At 39.7% G+C, this 17343-nt stretch overlaps 1 protein-coding gene across 4 annotated transcripts in view; it reads left to right on the top strand.

The window, feature by feature from the left end:
* The window catches only part of CERKL (CERK like autophagy regulator), a gene marked incomplete at its 5' end in the record, with an annotated part of 157365 nt that overhangs the window by 105255 nt on the left and 34767 nt on the right, over positions 1-17343 (top strand). For 3 of the 4 annotated variants that reach the window (XM_082631182.1, XM_082631181.1, XM_082631180.1), the window contains one exon: positions 16750-16881. The exons of the other annotated variant lie outside the window; for it this stretch is intronic. In XM_082631182.1, coding sequence (XP_082487308.1) covers positions 16750-16881 — 132 coding nt within the window. The remainder of the gene's footprint in view (positions 1-16749; positions 16882-17343) is intronic. 4 annotated transcript variants of the gene reach the window in all.

Raw genomic sequence — 17343 nt, 5'->3', positions numbered from 1 at the left:
TTGCGGAGCACAGGCTCCGGATGCGCAGGCCCAGCGGCCATGGCTCACGGGCCCAGCCGCTCCGCGGCACATGGGATCCTCCCAGACCGGGGCACGAACCCGCATCCCCTGCATCGGCAGGCGGACTCTCAACCACTGCGCCACCAGGGAGGCCCCGTAGAGTTCTTTGTAGCTAGTAATTTACATAAATCTTTACAGTGAACTATATTTCTATAGTACATGAGAATGTTTATTTTTTGGGCAAGAGATCTAGGATGCATGTCTATTTTCCCACAAACGAAATTAAAATGTCTCCTTTTTCTTTATTTATCAATCAATAAATAAATTTCATAAAACTTAGAGAACTTCCTCCTTTTTTTTAAGCTTCCTAACCTAGTTTTCAAAGTCTCCAAATTCTTTTCTTAACTGTTACAGTTCTTTTTGTGGAAGATAGGGTTATCAGATTATTTGGCAGTCTCACCTGGTGAATTTTGTCTTGGTATAGATCATCTATACAATTTTTCTAGATTCCACATTTATGCATTTTTATATGATATTTGCTTTTCTCTTTCTGACTTACCTTACTCTGTATGACACTCTCTAGGTCCATCCACGTCTCTACAAATGACCCAATTTCATTTCTTTTTATGGCTGAGTAATAGTCCATTGTATATATGCACCACATCTTCTTTATCCATTCCTCCGTTGAGACATTTAGGTTGCTTCCATGTCCTGGCTATTGTAAATGGTGCTGCTTTGAACATTGGGGTGTATGTGTTTTTTTGAATTGTGGTTTTCTCCAGATATATGTCCAGGAGTGGGATTGCTGGATCATATGGTAGTTCTATTTTTAGTTTTTTAAGGAACCTTCATACTGTTTTCCTCAATGTAAATTGATAGTGACTGTATCAATTTACATTCCCACCACACATGTAGGAGAGTTCCCTTTTCTCCATGCCTTCTCCAGCTGTTATTGTTTGTAGACTTTTTGATGATGGCCATTCCGACTGGTGTGAGGTAATATCTCATTGTAGTTTTAATTTGAATTTCTCTAATAATTAGTGATGTTGAGCATCTTTTCATGTGTTTGTTGGCCATCTGTATGTCATCATCTTTACACACTGGTGCCATCCCCTTGGCTACCTGCTTCTTTGCGTTGTCCTTTTTCATGTGAGATGATGGCACACAAGTGCCCTGTTGGGGCTGAAGGACAGCACTCCCAGTCCAAGCCTAAGATGGGACAACTGAGGTTGTTTTTCAAAACCAACTTGTACCATGTGCACTAAAGGCAGTTTCTTTCTGGCCCACTTTCTGATTTTTTAATAACATGATTTTTTTTTGGAGGGCAAACTGATTTATTTTAAATTCTGAGCAAAAGGGTTAGTATTTATTTTCATTGTTGCTGTAAATTTAATTTAGAAAAGATTTCCCCAGCTCTTAAAAAATTCTTCTACTGGTCATAAGTTTGTATATATAGGAAGTAAATATGAGTTAGTGATTGAATTATTTTTTATTTTTTAAAAGCTTAACTTGGCAGCAATAAGAGGTTGTTTGATTTTTCATGCTGAATGTTTCTTTAAAAGGATATAAATGTCTATTGCAAAACCTACTGTTGATAAATCTTTGGTTCTTTGTGAAATATTTGCCTTGGTCTTTTTGTTTTACTTTAAGAATTAATGTAGGTGGTTATGTTTCTGGACTTATTTTATATCACAGCAATTTTAAAAGGAAGGCTTTTTGCTTAAATGGTTGTTTCTGCAGTGTTGATCTTTTGTTTTCTTTAATGCAATTGGAATTACAGATTTATAATTTATTTTTTCTTTAATTTTTGGTTTATTTTTAAAAAGAATACACACACATACACACACATATGGCTTCTATTGTGTGCCACATACTATTCTGGGGGCTAGTAATATAGCAGAGAGCAGAACCACAAAGTCTTTGACCTCAAGTAGCTTATATTCTAGTGGTAGTGGCATGCTTAGTCTGTTTGGGATGGTATAACAAAGTATCATAGAAAGGGTGGCTTATAAATAACAGAAATTTACTTCTCACAGTCCTGGAGGCTTGAAGTCTGAGCTCAGGGTGCAAGCATGGTCAGTTTCTGGTGAGAGCCCTCTTCTTGTGTCTCCACATGGCAGAAAGAAAGCTAGAGCCCTCCGGGGTCTCTTTTATAAAAGCACTAATCCCATTCATAAGGGCTCAACCCTCATCACCTAATTACCTCCCAAAGGCCCCACCTCCTAATACCTCACATTGGGGATTTGGATGTCAACATATAAATTTGGGGGTGGGACACAAATATTTAATTCATAAGAAGAGGGAATTGAAAAAAATGTCAAATATATTTCTATGATGTGAAATGTACACAGGTGGTTAAGGAAGACTTCATGGACTGTGAAGTGTTAGAAAAGAGCTGAAAGTAACAGGGAACCATATGGATATGGAAATGTTCCAAGCAGAGGGAACAGTAAGTGCAAAAGCTTGAGCAAGAAAGCCATGTGCAGAGTAGAGTCAACAGGGAGCCAAATAATTGGAAATGACGTCACAGAGGTGGCTGGGAGTAGCCATGAAGGATCTTGCATGATTTGTATGATTTTTTACTTTTATTCTGAGAAGAATGGGGGCTCATTGGGGAGTTTTAAGCAGAGGAACGACATGATCTGACTTACTTTCAAAATGGATATTCTGGCTGCCAAGTAGAGAGTAGATTTTGCGAGTGGGTGAGTGGATGCAGCAGGAGACCGGTTAAGTGAAATTAGTATAATCCGGGAAAGAGATGGTGGCTTAAATCAGGGTAGGAGCGGGAGACATGGTATGAAGTGGTTGGTCTTTGCATTTGTTTTTGAAGATAGAGCTGGCTGGATTTACTGCCTTAGTGGATACGGGGGATATTGAAAAAAAAATTCAAGGATGACACCAAGATAATTTTTACTCTATTATGAAAAATTATCAAACATCTAGGTGCCTATTATAATGTTTTTATATTTTCTGTATTTCTGTTACCTAAATTCTACAGTTCTTAACATTTTTCCATAGCGACTTCAAACATTTTATTCTGTCAATGTGTTTTAAAGTAAATTATAAACATCATTATATTTTTCCCAGAAATATTTCAGTATGCATCTCTAAAAACAGAAATTTTACAAATAACAAAATATCATTATCCTACAAAATGAATGAACAATAGTTGTTTATTATCATCTAATACCTGGTCCACATTGAAATTTCCCCCCTGTTTTCCAGAATGTCTTTTATAGCTGATTTGTAACCATCAGTGTCCAGTCAATTAAATGCATTTAAACTACAACACTACAACATGCCCTTCCTCATCTTTTATATTCTCTTGGACATCGATTTATGGAAGAGACTGGATTATTTGTCCTGTAGACGTTTTAGTGTTCATAAGAAACATTTAGCCCATTTAAATATAGATTATTGGTCCTTACTCCCAGAAATTTTGATTCAGTGGATCTGGTGTGGGCCTTTCTACTGAGCTGCTGTGTGATACTGGGGTGTCATTCTGGAGACCATAGACTTTGTTTTTTTTTTTGTTTTTTTTGGTTTTTTTTTTTTTGCGGTACGCGGGCCTCTCACTGTTGCGGCCTCTCCCGTTGTGGAGCACAGGCACCGGACACGCAGGCACAGTGGCCATGGCTCACGGGCCCAGCCGCTCCACGGCATGTGGGATCTTCCCAGACCGGGGCACGAACCCGTGTCCCCTGCATCGGCAGGCGGACTCTCAATCACTGTGCCACCAGGGAAGCCCGAGACCATAGACTTTGAGCCGTACTGCTATGCCCCTATCTGATTGCCTCTTGGGGGCATCATTTAACTTGTTCTTCTATTCTCTGTATTTACTATAAACTGGATTTTCAATCTAAAGACTTAATTAGATTTCTGTTATAAATTTGGGGCAAGGATACTTCATAAATGGTATGTGTACTTCATTTTTTATCATCTCAGGTGGTACATAATGAATGTCTGACTTCCCTACTGTTAATGAGGCCAAGATGACTTCCCCAAGGCTAAGACTGATCCCTGAATCAAGGAGGTGAAAAAGCTTGATCCCTCCATTGTAATGTCGCTATTCGAAACTAGCAGATAATTTGTTGGGTGGTACTCAGGGACCAAGGGAATGTCTAGTCCTCAGTAAATATTTCATCTAATGGTTTTAACATGCATTGATTATCCTTGCCGGAACTGATTATTTAACTAGGGGTAGATCATGGAGATTTTCTAATTCAACATTCTTCCAAAATGAGTGCTATTCTTTTTTTAAAAAATGATGTTCCTTCTGTAAATGGTACTGTTTGGTTAGCTAGAAGTATAGTGCATATTAGAAGGGCAGGATAAATGCTTAAGTAGTTGTTCAAAGTAAAGTGAAGTTTCTGACTGGAGTGAGTGGAAGGATGAAGTTATCATTTAGTGAGAAGCGGAAGATGGTGGGTAGGCAGACCAGGTTTGGTGGGGAAAAGCAGAATTTCAGTTTTGAATATGTTAAATTTGAGATGTCTATTAAACATTTGTATTGATCAAAGTTCAGTTGAAATAAAACATAAAATACTCTAGCTATTTTAAACAGAAAGCTGTTTTATACAGATAATATTATTAAAGGGCTAGAGGAGAAGGTTCTACGGCATCGAATGTGCTGGTGGCCTACAACTGTTGCTGATTGCTTTTTTCCCCCTCACCCCACATATATGGCCTCATGAGACATTTTCTCTGACCAGTTGCCTAAGGGAACTAAATGGGGCCTAGTTCAGAGACAGCTCCATGGTATAATGGAAGTGAGCTCCTGAAGCATTACAGCCCCGTTCAAGGTGTTCCTAAAAGATAGTAGGAAAGGGAGATCCTTCTGGTAGTCAGAACTTCAAATAGTTGATACTAGTTGTTAAGGATTGATGGCCACAGGGATTGATGTATCTCAATGCATGAGCAGTGGTGAAGAGCTTGGCCAAATAGTTGGAAGTAAAAATTTGGAGGGTTGGTGGCAAAGATGTGTAAAGCAAAAGTATATGGATGACTTTCACAGAATAAGAACAGAATATGAGATTTGTGTTTTATGCAAATGCTCGCCAAAGAAAATTTATTCTCTAGAAATAACCAGGAAATAACCAGGTATGTAAGATGGTCCATTCTATAGATGTTTGTCAGCATCTTTTCAGAGCAAACCCAGGGCTTGCACAATGAACATATAAACAAAGTGGCCTTAAAGCAGGAAGGAGAAAAATACAGGGATTTAGCAATAAACACTTCTGCACACCAAGGCTGATTTGACTACCACCATTGCTGAGTACTCTGCCTGCAAGCAGATCAGCCTTGAGCCCTGGATACACCCCATATCCCAGGGCAGCCAGTCCACCACTTGGTGGCAGGTTGATACATTGAATCCTCTCCTTTGTGAAAGGTCAGTGGCTTGGCCTCATTGCTATAAATGCTTACTTCTGGTATGGATTTGCGTTTCCAGTCCACCATGTTTCTGCCAACACTACCATTGGTGGCCCTACTAAATGCCGTGTTCAGTGAATTTGCGTCGTATACAATACTGCTTTTGATCAAGGGACTCATTCACATCAAAAATAGTGAAACAGTTGGCTGACAAGTATGGGATTCACTAGTCTTACCATTTTTCCTATTTTATAATATTGTCTTTCACCTGGGAGACTAAATCTTGTGATATTAAGGTAGTTTTTAGTTCCATAAACAGAATACTTGGGTCTATGGACTAATGAATGAGTTAAGGTAGAAGTGTCATTTCTTATCTCCACCTTTTGTGACCCGCTCATAATATTTTTGCTTCCAGCCTCTACAACTTTGAACTCTGCTGATTTAGAGCTTTTAGTTTAAAAGAATACTTTCATATGGGAACATGACAGTGGTTCAGTTGAATTGGACATTGAAAACTACCTGGCCACATTATTGAACCATATCACTGAACCAGCAAGTGAAAAAATAATAATGAAGTTGCTCTGATGGCAAAGGTGATCAGTCCTGATTATCAGGGGGAAATAGTGTTGCTACTACTACTCAATAGGAGGATGATATCTAGAACCCAACAGGTAACCTGGGCTGCCTCTTAAGAGCAGGATGAAATGAATGAACACATTGTCTAGGAAAATAAAAATGGCCAAACTGACTCCAGAAGATATAGATAATGTTAAAGACCAGTTATCACCAAAGAAGCAGAAATCTTTTTGTTACTCCTAAAACACCAACTCTGATATTTTCACAGGGATATGCACCATACCTTTAAGGAATAGGAAAACTTCAGTACTATTTAAATTATTCTGGAGCATAGGAAAATATGGAAAACTCCCAGATTTTGTATCTAGAGCTTGCATGAAATTAATACCAACACCTGACAATGAAGTCCAAAGAAGGAAAAGTATAGATTGATTTTACTTATGAGTGTCAAACAACCCTTAATAAAATAAGAATAGATGGCTGTGTTATCAACATGATAAATATATATATATCATTTTAAAGCCTATAATAGGAGAAACATGTGAGGAAGTCCCATTAAATTTTGGAACTGACAACAGTATCCTTCATCAGCACTGTTGGTCACATTCTTCTGGTGAAACCCACCAATGCAAGTAGGCTAGAGAAGAACATGAATTTGTGTGACAGTTGGAAAGAGGAAAGTGAAATTACCATTATTTGAAGATGAAGTAACTATTAGACTGGAAAATCCAAGAGAATAAAGGGAAAATCTATGATGAACAATGAGAAAATTAAGTGCTAGGTGTAGAAATCAATGGTTTTGATATATGGCATCAAGAGTCAGTTAGGAGATGGAGTTAGAAACATATTGACAGCAGCATCAAAAAAAGGTGAAAAACCTAGACTTATTCAGCATTTATCTGAAAAATGTTTACCATGGTACTTAGGGACACAGGAGACTTAAAATAGAAAAGCATACCATGTTTCTGTAAAGAAAGACTGAATCTCATAAAAGTGTTACAGCCCTTAAGATAATATATATTTAACATAATCTGAATAAAATGCCAGGAGAATTTTTTCACGCTAGACAAACTGATTTTAAAGATCATGTGTAAAAATAGACATGGAAATTCTTAAAAGTAGTAAGGAACTCTATCAGCTACTAAGTCATGTTATGAAACTGTAATATTTAAGACATTATGATACTGGCATATGAATAAATCAATAGATCTCAGATTAGACACTTAAGAAGAGATTCAAATACATCCAGAAATTTAGTATATCTATAGGTGGCATTTGAAATCTGTAGGAGAAAGACTGTTTATGCCATGAATTATGTTGGGACAGATAGATAGCCACTTGGAAAAAAGTAAAGTCAACTCCCAATTTTGTATCATCTATCAAAATAACTTTCAGATAGTATTAAATAAAATATGAAATTGAGACCATAAAATTATTAGAAAAATATAGGGGATTTTTTTTGTCACAAAGGGAGCTTTTAAATATGACACAAAACCCAGAAACCATAAAAGAAGTGATAAATTCAACCATAGGCACATAAAAATGAAAACGTTTGACATAGAGAAAACAGCATAAATAAAAGCACTAAATGACACACTGGGAAAAATATTTGTAACTCACACAAGTAAAAGGTTGATACTGTATGGAGCACTGCTACAATTAACATGACAAACAGTACAAAGAAATAATTGGCTAATGATATAAACTGACAGTTCATGGAAAAATAAAAGTAGCTCTTAAACATTTGCAAAGTTTCTCAGCCTCTCTCATAATAAGAGAAATGTAAATTGAAATTAGAGTGATATGCAGTTTTTCACCCCTCAGATAGTCAAAGATCAAAATTTTGAAAATTTACAAGGTTTACAAGGGTATAAGAAAACACCCTTGTAAATTGGTAGTAAAAATAATAGGTAAACTGAGTACTTACTATGTGCCATGCACTTTTCTAAGTACTTTACACTTATTTAATCATCACAATTTGTGAGAGGCACTCTTATTATCCCCATTTTACAGATGAAGAAACTGAAGAACAGAGAAGTTAAACAATAACCCAAAGTCACAGTTGGCAAATGGAGGAGCCAAGATTTAAGATCAATTACTTTTACTCTAGCATTTACTTTTTTTTTTTCAGTCACAAGTCTAAATTCCTATGGCAAGTGATTTGGCAATATATACTCTCAAGGGTACATACCCTTTGACCCAGTGTTTCTACTTCTAGAAGTTTGTCCTGCAGTTTTATGTAAATAGATGCAAAATGACGTTCATTGCAGCAGTATTTGCAGTAAAGGAAGATTGGAAACAACCTACATACCCGTCCACAGGGAACTAGTTAATTAAATTGAGGTTCATCCATACAAAGAAAACTAGGCAGCTTTAAATAAAGTAAGATAGCACTCTATGTAGTGATATGGAATTATCTCCAAAATATTGTAAAAGGAAAAGCAAGGCACAGAATAGTGAGTTGGGATGCTACCATCTATGTAAAAGGTCACAGAATGTATACCTACATTTTTGTATATGCAGAGAATAGATTCTTGGTTGTCCCTCAGGAAGGGAACTAGATACCAGGGAATGAGCTGAATAATGAGATTTTTGAATTCTGTACAATGTGTGTATTTTAATTTGTACAGAAAATAATTGTGTATATGGTTCTCAGATATAGAGACATTTGCATTGTGGTCACTTGGTGAAGAGTGTAACCAAGTGCCATAGACAGATCTGGGTTCAGGCTCCAACACTGGATGGTTACCAGAGGGAAAGGGGCTTTGGAACAACTGTAGTTCTGGGCAACTTTGCTTCTTCCCTAACTTGGATATTGACCAGAGGGAAGACAGGATCCATAGAGCTCTTTGTGTTTGGGGTAAGACTCCACTCATCACTGCCCCACTCTCCAATCCCAACTGCCGCACACAATTTTTATCTCTTACACACACTGTGTTGCTGCCTGAGGCTCATCACCTAGACTCTCATCCCTCTAAGGCCCTCTCTGTGTACCGCCTAACCTGACACCATCCCCTACTCTCTTCAACTCCAGACACCATTTTATTTTTGCCCTGTGGAACGAATGATTCATCATTAGCAAAGTCTATGTTGTCAACCGCTTTTCCAAATATCCCCCTTTTACTTTAGTAGAGAGACACAGCTCTTCCAGGAGCTTATAGTGTCCCCTGCAGTCCTTTCGAGTGGTAGCTGTTTCCTCTGCCATGCCTTTCATACAACTGGTGCTGGAGGTACTCTTGATGTCTTGAAGTCTTCCTTGCATCTCACTGGTATTTGGGGACCATTTTCTCAGCGTACTCTCTTTAAAAAATCCTCAGCATTGAAGCTCAGTCCGTCAGACACCACCTGCTAGCATTACTTTGCAGTCCTGTACAGTCTGCTGCATCTTTCTGCCAGTCCTTGAAGACTTTAGCTCCTGCCTCACTGTCACTCCCTCCAATACTACTGCTGTCATAATTTTATGTGTTTTTTTGTACATTTCTCTCAGTTTTTACCTCTTCTTCAGAGATCTTGACCTGTATTTCACTTGCCCCATTTTCTCCCATAATCATATTTCTAGTACAGTAGTTCTCAAAGTGTGGCCCCCTGGACCAACATCATCAGCGTCACCTGGGAATTAGTTATAAATTCTCAGACCCTACCGCAGACTACTGAGTCCAGAACTCTGGGGCTGGGACCCAGAAATCTCTGTTTGAAGAAGCTCCTTTTGGTCATTCTGATGAAGGTGGAAGTTCATCAGATCTTGTTATTGTCATTAGCAATAACTCTCTGTCTCAATTTTAACCATCCTACCCCCCATGTGGCTACTGCCTTCTGTCTTCCTAGCTCACCAGATCAACTCTCCCAACCCCTATAATCCTGCAGCCCCACTGAGACCACAATTTACTGTTTTTGCCACTTTTCACTAGTCCTTAGCCCTCTTAGGTCCTTACTTTCCCCTTTTTCAGCCACACATGTGACTACTCTTTGTTCTCTTTCATATACCATATCAAAATATTCTCCCTTCAAAATATATCTAAATATATTCAAAATACATTCAAAAGTTGCTAAGAAAGTAAATCTTAGAAGTTATCATAAGAAAAAAAATTTTTTGTAATTCTGTGGCGACAGATGGTAACTAGAATTATTGTGGTGATTATTTCCCAATGGATACAAATGTTGAATCATATTGTACACCCAAAACTGGTATAATGTGTATGTCAGTTATGCTTCAATGAGGAGATATATCTAGAATCTGGCTTTTCTTATAATGTCCACTTCAACCACTGTGTCTAAGCACACAGTGTTAGAATATTTCCAGTGTTCTTTACTTTGTTAGTCCTTACCCTAACTGTGTCTACTTTCCATATGGCAGCTGAAGTGATCCTTTTAACACCTAAGGCTATGTTGCTGTAAACACTGCTCAAAATTCTCCATGCTTCTTCTCTCACTCAGAGCCAAAGCTAAAATCCTTGTAAATGCCTACAAAGCTCTGGGTGATCTGACCTTCCCTGGCCAGCAAGTCATTTCTTCTACCTTTGCCCTCCTTCTCTCCCACAACTGAGCTTCACTGTTTTTTTTAAACACCTTTATTGGAGTATAATCGCTTTGTATACACCATAAACTATATGGTGTGTTAGTTCCTGCTTTATAACAAAGTGAATCAGCTATACATATATCCCCATATCTCTTGCATCTCCCTCCCTCCCACCCTCCCTATCCCACCCTCTAGGTGGTCACAAAGTACCGAGCTGATCTCCCTGTGCTATGCAGAAGCTTCCCACTAGCTGTCTGTTTTACATTTGGTAGTGTATATATGTCCATGCCACTCTCTCATTTTGTCCCAGCTTACCCTTCCCCCTCCCCATGTCCTCAAGTCCATTATCTGGTAGGTCTGCGTCTTTATTCCTGTCCTGCCCCTAGCTTCTTCATGAGGTTTTTTTTTTTTTTTTTTTTTTCAGATTCCATATATGTGTGTTAGCATACAGTATTTGTTTTTCTCTTTCTGACTTACTTCACTCTGTATGATGGACTCTAGGTCCATCCACCTCACTATAAATAACTCAATTTCATTTCTTTTTATGGCTAAGTAATGTTCCATTGTATATATGTGCCACATCTTTATCCATTCATCTGTCAACGGACACTTAGGTTGCTTCCAAGTCCTGGCTATTGTAAATAGAGATGCAATGAACATTGTGGTACATGACTCTTTTTGAATTATGGCTTTCTCAGGGCATATGCCCAGTAGTGGGATTGCTGGGTCGTATGGTAGTTCTATTTTTAGTTTTTTAAGGAACCTCCATACTGTTCTCCATAGTGGCTGTATCAATTTACATTCCCACCAACAGTGCAAGAGTGTTCCCTTTTCTCCACACCCTCTCCAGCATTTATTGTTTGTAGATTTTTTGATGATGGCCATTCTGACTGGTGTGAGATGATATCGCATTGTAGTTTTGATTTGCATTTCTCTAATGATTAATGATGTTGAGCATTCTTTCATGTGTTTGTTGGCAGTCTGTATATCTTCTTTGGAGATATGTCTATTTAGGTCTTCTGCTGATTTTTGGATTGGGTTGTTTGTTTTTTTTGATATTGAGCTGCATGAGCTGCTTGTAAATTTTGGAGATTAATCCTTTGTCAGTTGCTTCATTTGCAAATATTTTATCCCATTCTGAGGGTTGTCTTTTCACCTTGTTTATGGTTTCCTTTGCTGTGCAAAAGCTTTTAAGTTTCATTAGGTCCTGAGCTTCACTTTTATCCTTAGAACTTTTTACCACTTAGCATGCTCTGAATTCTCTTGTTTATTTCTATGTCCTACCATTGGAATGGAAGCTTCATGAGGACAGAGGCTTTTCTTGTTCCCTGATAGAACCTCAGCTTCTAGAGCCCTGCCTGGCAAATAACAGGCATCTAGTTATTTGTGAATAAATGAATGGATGTTATTGTTATCTAGATGACCCAAAGCTAACACTGCCCTTTTATTCACTCATCAAGTATTTGATCATCTATTATGTGCTGTGCATTAAGGAAATAGAATGTGGAGAAAAACCCAGAGAGTTTCCAGTCTAATATGTAAGAATAATTAATAAATAGATATAAAATAACAGCAGTGTAAGATCAAGATTGGGAAGTGTATGGACTTATGAGAACAAATGATAAGGGGGAAATGACCTAGCTGAAGCCACAAAGCCAAGGAAACCATGGTAGGCTTTCCCTAGAAACAGTGACTGAGGTGAGATCAAGACAAAGAGAAGAGGGGGTTAATTGGGCAAAGTGGCTATGGTGGCAGCTGGTGTAGGTGGGCAGCTAGTGGGGAGAGCAGGTGCAAGGACCCTGTGGTAGAGGGAACATAGGAGTTCAAGAAACTGAATGGAATAGGAGGAGGCTTGAGGAGGGAGCATGGAAGGAGAGAAGGATGGAGATTTGTTAATTATGTCTCTCTATTCCACTTAATTAAGAACATTTAAAAAATCCGACTTTATTCGGCAGAGATCTCCATCCTGATCTCTAAATTGATTTCAAATTGCTACCTAATTCATATATACTTAGACTCTATCTTCATAGTCATCATATTAGATGCATCTAAAAGAAAAAGAGAAATGAGGAAATGAATACGTGCTCTGGTAAAGAAAAAAAAATTGGCTTTGTTGACTTGTATTTAAAAACCCCTTGATTGACCAGAATGTCTAAGGAATGGGACTTTCTGATTAATTTAGTTTTCATTGCTGTTGTTGTTAACTGAGGCTTAAAAATAAAATTATTTTGCTTAAATCCTTTTAGAAAGTCTTTAAAAATAACTTTAGCCCCTTTCCTCCCATTTTAAGAAGATTGTGTCACAAAGATTGGGTGGGACGTATAGCGTGCACTTTTATACATATGTTTAAGGTCTACAAGCCTTCGACTGCAATGTGCTTATTCTCACAAACCCCAAATGACTGTTTCTCATTTCCACAAATGTCTATTCCTCCACAGTCATGGTATAGGAAAAGGGGGAAATAAAAGTTTGTTTGTATGACAGCATTTGGGGACTGCAATTTGGTGGCTAGACACCTTCCTTACTGGGTCTGTCCCTGCTGGAGAAATGAGGGTATTCCCACAAATTTACCAGGTAAGGGAAACTTAAACAGATCTTTTGTCTGGACTCTGGGGTTTAGAACAAGTTTCTGGTCCTTTTAGTGTTTTAATAAAAGTGAGCCCTAGATTAATCTGCTTCGTCCTTCCTGGTTAAAGGACACGAATACTGTCCTTCGTGGCAGTTGTTTTTTTTTTTTTTTTTTTTTTTGCCGTACGCGGGCCTCTCACTGTTGTGGCCTCTCCCATTGCGGAGCACAGGCTCCGGACGCGCAGGCTCAGCGGCCATGGCTCACAGGCCCAGCCGCTCCGCGGCATGTGGGATCTTCCCGGACCGGGGCACGAACCCGTGTCCCCTGCATCGGCAGGCGGACTCTCAACCACTGTGCCACCAGGGAAGCCCCCTTCGTGGCAGTTTTGTTTTGACCTGATCCAGAGTCACATACTACATTTAGTTGTCACTCTTTTTTTTTTTTTTTTTCTTTTTGCGGTATGCGGGCCTCTCACTGTTGTGGCCTCTCCCGTTGCGGAGCACAGGCTCCGGATGCGCAGGCCCAGCGGCCGTGGCTCACGGGCCCAGCCGCTCCGCGGCATATGGGATCCTCCCAGACCGGGGCACGAACCCGTATCCCCTGCATCGGCAGGCGGACTCTCAACCACTGCGCCACCAGGGAGGCCCTAGTTGTCACTCTTTAGTCTCCTTTAATCTGGAACACTTCCTCAGTTTTTCTTGGTCTTTCATGGCCTTGACATTTTTGAAAAATTTAAGGCAGGTATTTGGAGAATGCCCCTCAACTTGGGTTTGTCTGAGTGTTTCATCTTGTTAGGTCCACATTATGTATGCACTTGGGGCAGGAATCCCACAGAATTTGTGTGTCCTTAGTGCTGTGTATCTTGTACATGAGGCACATGTGTCGGTTTGTATCACTCAGAGTGTTGTTAACTTTGATCACTTGACTGAGGACGTGTCTGCCCGACTTCCCTACTGTAAATATTCCTTTTTACTTTCTGTAAATAGAATAATAGGGAAGGACAGAGTTTAAGAATAAGTAAATATTTTGTTCCCCAACTGACTGTCACCGATGGTTTTAGCATCCATTGCTGATTCTTGCCTAAATCCATCATTATTATGATGGTTGAAAATAGTGATTTTCTAACACTGTAATTTTCCCGTATTTATTAATTGTTACTCTAAGATGAAGTTTTTCCTTTTCCTCCTTTATTTATATGTGTATTTAGTGTCGGCTTGACCCCCGGAGTTGGGATTTTTAAAAAGTCACTGTAATATGTATGATATGTTACTGTCTTTATTCCATTTTGTGTTGTCCCAGGTTTGGCCAGTGGGAGTCCTGAGACACTGAGTCCTTTATCAGAGTTTTCTGTATAAATGATATAAAAAATCGATAATAGAGGTACAGAGAGTAACACAGGAGCAAGAAGCCAGAGAGGTGAATTCTGCTGGTCAGGAAGGGCTTCAGTGAGGAAGTGGTATTTGAGGTGAGCTTTGAAAAAGTGGTCAGATTTTTACAGGATTGGAGACGAGGTACAGTGGTAACGGTGAACTGTCTGAACAGAGGAAGGCCTATAGCAGCTGGTATTCGGCAAGTAATACAGTGGGTCTGCATCGTGAAGGGGAAGTGGAAATGGAACAGAAAACCCTCTGCACTTAGTTTGCTTCGAGCATCTTCTGTGCTGGTCTCACTGCTTGCTATTTCCTCCCTGACTCTACCCCTGCTGTTTCACTAAGGGGAGGATGAAGTGTGAGGCAGGAGGGAATTGCAAGTAGTGAAAACAGCATGAGCCCAAAGCCCCGCTCAAATGCTCCCTTCTCTGGGGAGCCTTTTCCGGATCCCTAATAAGAATTAACCACCCTGGGCTTCCCTGGTGGCGCAGTGGTTGAGAGTCCGCCTGCCGATGCAGGGGACACGGGTTCGTGCCCCGGTCTGGGAGGATCCCACATGCCACGGAGCGGCTGGGCCCGTGGGCCATGGCCGCTGAGCCTGCGCGTCCGGAGCCTGTGCTCCGCAACGGGAGAGGCCACAACAGTGAGAGGCCCACGTACAGCAAAAAAAAAAAAAAAAGAATTAACCACCCTCCTCTCATCCACTCCCAGGGCACTTTGTACCTTCGTGTTAACAAATCTGTTCTGTCTTGTACTGGTTCTATTTGTGGATACGTCTTCCCCCTGTAAAGCATGAACACAGGTTAATCACTTTCCACCTCTTCCCAGTACTCAGTGCAAATGCTCAACAAGTATTTCTTGAATATGTGTGAGAGGGAGGAGAGAGGATAGGTTGGAGTTGGTTGGGGGAGGCTCTGGATGTCATTTTCAGGGGTCGGACTTGCCCCACAGGCAGTGATGAGCCCTGGTGCTTTGGACCAGTGCAGGGCTGCTGGGAGCTGTGATGTCTGAGGATATGGTGGAAGGGGGGCTGCAAGGTACCCGTGAATGGTCCTGGAGAACGCCGAGCCAGAGTGAGACAGCCAGGAAAGGCAGAGGCGTGGAAGCAAATAGTTATCACCTCACGAATCTGGGCACTCATTTGAATGTAGGAATTGAAAGAAAAACAAGGAATTGAGTATGGCTTTGAGGTTTCAAGACTGGGTGATTAGGAGACTGGCAGAAGTCTCTCACCAAAATGGGCTCCCAGGGCCAAGTACAGAAGAGGTAAGGAGTTCAGCAACATCCTCTCTGGTCCTCAGCCAAGACACTCCCTGAATTCAAACAATATGTGTTGTTGAAAAATTTTTATTATTTCAAATATGGTAAGAAATAAAATATTGTCTCTACTTGAGGCACAAAAACTGATGTGGGTGTAATGGACATTTTTCTTTTGGCTTTAGTAACGGTTTCATTAAAAATGGATGCTAGTAACTGCTTTTCTAACCTTGAAGCGTGGCCCTGTGAGAAGAGCTTACCATGAAAGAAATAGTCGTCAGCTTTCTTCTGGCTCCTGTGTCCTCTCCTGCCCCTTCCTAACAACGGAAAATTTGCTTTGCACCTGCTCCAACTGGGCTCTAAGTGATAAGCATCTTGCAAGCCCAGAAAATTGTAGTATCAAATCTCAGCCCCAACTGTAAGGCAGCACTATATTCCCGAACCCCCGCTGAGAGGCGTTGCTTTCCCAATTCCCCAGGGAAGAGTTCTTTCTCCCTTGGCCCCTTTTCAGGCTTGAACTCCGACCTAAACCCTCTTCTTAGCTTCCAGCGTGCATTGCTCTGGGTGCTGGCCCTGACCTGGCCTTGCATCCTCCACTCCACTCTGGGCTCATCAGCAGGTCAGCCCTGGCTAGCCCTGGGGTCACCGGAATGCCCAATTCCAATAATAAGCATATTTATCCAAGGAGAGGAAATGGACTTTCTAACCTGTTATAGTCCATTGCTTTTTTCCCCAGAAACAAATGCTAAAGGAACATTGGATATATTATTGGTGATTTGGTAAATATACTTAATCGTTGCCTAATATTCATGAAGTCGGTTTCATTCACACCTTCCTTCATAAATTAAATGCTTTGTTATAACTCATGACTTACTTTAAGAGGGATATTCTTATTTCACTGCTAGGAACTGTGAAATGTTTTAAAATAATGCCATATTCAGGAAAACTCTTGGAAGAACTTCAAATAAAAATAGCAAACACTAATTAAATAGGTGTATAACATTCTAACTGGCCTTAGTGTATGGTTTTAAAGGGAAAGAAAAAAAATGCCGATAGAGACTATAATTTTTGTCTTTATATTTTCCTCTTAGGTTTTTCAGACAGACCGAAGTCATTAAAAATAGTCCTTAACCCCCAAAGCCACAAAAAAGAAGCTACTCAGGTCTATTATGAGAAGGTTGAACCACTGTTGAAGATTGCGGGAATAAAGACGGATGTAACAGGTAAATATTTTCAGAATATAATTTCACCTCTAAAAAACTCATACTTGAGGAAGCAAAATAACCTTGAGTTTGTTCTTGAGTCAAATTTAGGAACCTACTTATAATATCTAAAGCTTGTTTATGTGCTTTGATAACTTACTGCAGCCAGCTCCAGGATTATAATTCAATTATTTTGTTTTCTTTTAATTGTGTTATTTTTATTAGAATATCAGTATTTTCTCTTTAAACCTTTTTTCAGACTTTAAAAATTATTAGGTATCATTTTTAAGGGGGCTGCACACATTTTGATACCCTCATTGGGATGTTGGCTATTTAAACATTATCTCTGCAGTTCAGCAGCAATTGATTTTTGTTCACTTAAATGTTTGATGTCTTTCCATGGAATCCTTCATTAGGTGGTTTTTGTTCTGACTCTGACCCCTGCTGGTTAGGTCAAAACTAAGCACTTAACTGCTGATTTTA

The sequence above is a fragment of the Mesoplodon mirus genome (assembly GCF_964341445.2).
Source record: "Mesoplodon mirus genome assembly, chromosome: 8".
Lineage (NCBI taxonomy): Eukaryota > Metazoa > Chordata > Mammalia > Artiodactyla > Ziphiidae > Mesoplodon > Mesoplodon mirus.
The sequence above is the reverse complement of the archived record's forward strand: the minus strand, read 5'-3'. Positions and strand labels throughout refer to the sequence as shown.